We start from the raw sequence: 2,313 nt of genomic DNA on the forward strand, positions 1-2,313 counted from the left end.
CTATGTCAGGTGCTAATATTTGTTTTTGAGTCACAATTCTGGGGGTGGAAATGGGTCTATGAATTCACATAGTCTTGAATAGTGTTTGCTATTCTGACATCAAAGTTTTCCAGAACAATGCTCTTGATCAGATGTCATCTATATTTCACAAAGTGAAAAATGAGAAATTGGTAGCACTTTTTATTTATGATGCTTAAAAGCAGTAGTTAAATGATCACTTTTCTCTCCAGTTTTACCAAATTTATTTATTATTTATTTATTTACATTATTTATATCCCACCCATATCAGTCCGCAGAGTGTTGTTGTTTGTTTGTTTGTTTGTTTGTTTGTTTCTATCCTGCTTTTCTCCCACCGGTGGGACTCAAACAGCGTGCAATGGTTTAAAATGGCTATATATATATATATATATATATATACACACACACACACACACACACACATACATACATAAATGAAAAACAACATAATAAACCAAATAATAAATAAACAAATTACATATTTCAAAAATCATATCCAACAAACTTAATAAATAACAGCATATACTATTATAATTCCTTGTAGAATTTTTAGGTAAAGAACTGTCTTAAGAAATGTTCATTTCCACTATAGTTTTTATTTCTTTTCTTCTTCTTGTGAGCCTTCATTTAATTTCTGATTTACATTGATTCTAAGGCAAACCCATCAAAGGGTTTCCCTGACATGATTGGTTGGGGGGGGGATTATTTTCCTCTGAGGGGAGTACGATTTGCCCAAGGTCATTCACAGTGAGCAGGGATTCAAACCCTGCTTTCCTAGCGACCAAATCCAAACTTCAAACCACTATAGTTTCTCCTCTTTTCTGAACCACCTTCTCGTCTTTTCACAGGTATCACAAGAGGAGTCCTATGTCCAACCAATCATTAATTCCAACTGAGTTTATTCTGCATGGGTTCTCTGATATTCAGGAATCCCAGCCATTTCATTTCCTTGCTTTTCTCTTCATTTATTTGATGGCTGCCATAGAAAATGTTCTCATCATCACAGTAATCATCAAAAGTCATCACTTGCACAAACCCATGTACTTCTTCATGGCCAATCTGGCATTCCAAGACCTTGGCTCCATCTCGGTTACAGTTCCTAAATCCATGGAAAATTCACTGAGGAAGATCAACACCATTTCATACAGCGGATGCATCTGCCAAGTTTTCTTCCTTCTCTTCTTCACCATATCTCACTTTTATCTCCTGGGCATTATGGCATATGACCGTTACATTGCCATCTGTAATCCATTGAAGTATGAGACTATAATGAACAAGAAAGCATGCATTCAGATGGCAATGAGTACATGGATTAGTGGTTTTGGCCTTTCTTCACTATATACTGGCTCTTTATTTACAGTCAGTTTCTGTTCCAATGATGTTAATCAGTTCTTCTGTGAAATCCCACAACTATTAAAAATTGCATGTTCTGATACATATCTAATTGCATTTTATACTATATGTGCTGGCTCTTCCATATCCTTCATTTATATTAGTTTAATAATCTCCTCCTATATTGAGATATTCCGAGCAGTTCTAAGAATTGCTTCTAGCCAGAGAAAGCCAAAAGCCTTTTCAACTTGCTTGCCACACCTTATTGTAATAATTTTGTATATTGTAAGTGGTTCATTGATCTATCTAAAGCCAATTTCTCGGTCCCTGTCAACCATGGATCTTGTGCTTTCTGTGTTTTATTGCATGATGCCTCCTCTAATGAACCCACTAATCTATAGTATCAGAAATAGGGAACTTAAAAGAGCATCTTGGAAGTTGATTGCTGATCTTTGATCCCCTTTCATACCCATTCCAGCTATCATTGCCAATAGTCTAGAGTTGTCGGCTATCTAAAAATGCAGCTACATTGTAGAATTAATGCAGATTCATTCAATTTTAATTGCCATTTATCAATGAAAACATGATTGTTGTCATTCTACAAAATCTTTAGCCTTCTCTATGCAAGAGTGCTGGTTCCTCACTATACTACAAATCCCCCTATTTATTAACTGATTTTTGATAACGTAGCAGCTTGAAGTTGAATGAGACAGAAGGCATTATTGAGAACAATTTGCACATATAGGGGTCTAAAATCCTCAGAAAAAGAAATATATTGTGTTAGGCAAAACAATGTTAACACATTCTTTAAAACCAAATGTATATGATTAATTGTTTAACTGATTTATTGTATATCTTGTATTAAAGTTAGTTGTGTGTGATTTATTTATTTATTGTGAATAATTTTAATCTATTTATTAATATTGTATTTATTGTGAATATTTCAATTAATTTATTGATATT

At 33.9% G+C, this 2,313-nt stretch overlaps 1 protein-coding gene across 1 annotated transcript; it reads left to right on the top strand.

Annotated features, from left to right (window-relative positions):
• The first annotated feature begins 776 nt into the window (after positions 1–776).
• On the top strand, positions 777–2,084 carry LOC132779424 (olfactory receptor 14I1-like). Its single transcript, XM_060783121.2, has one exon. It carries the CDS (start codon positions 886–888, stop codon positions 1,804–1,806), a length of 921 nt encoding a protein of 306 aa, XP_060639104.2. The 5' UTR covers positions 777–885; the 3' UTR covers positions 1,807–2,084.
• Positions 2,085–2,313: the final 229 nt, after the last annotated feature.

The sequence above is a fragment of the Anolis sagrei genome, chromosome 6 (assembly GCF_037176765.1).
Source record: "Anolis sagrei isolate rAnoSag1 chromosome 6, rAnoSag1.mat, whole genome shotgun sequence".
In the NCBI taxonomy this organism is placed as follows: Eukaryota; Metazoa; Chordata; class Lepidosauria; order Squamata; family Dactyloidae; genus Anolis; species Anolis sagrei.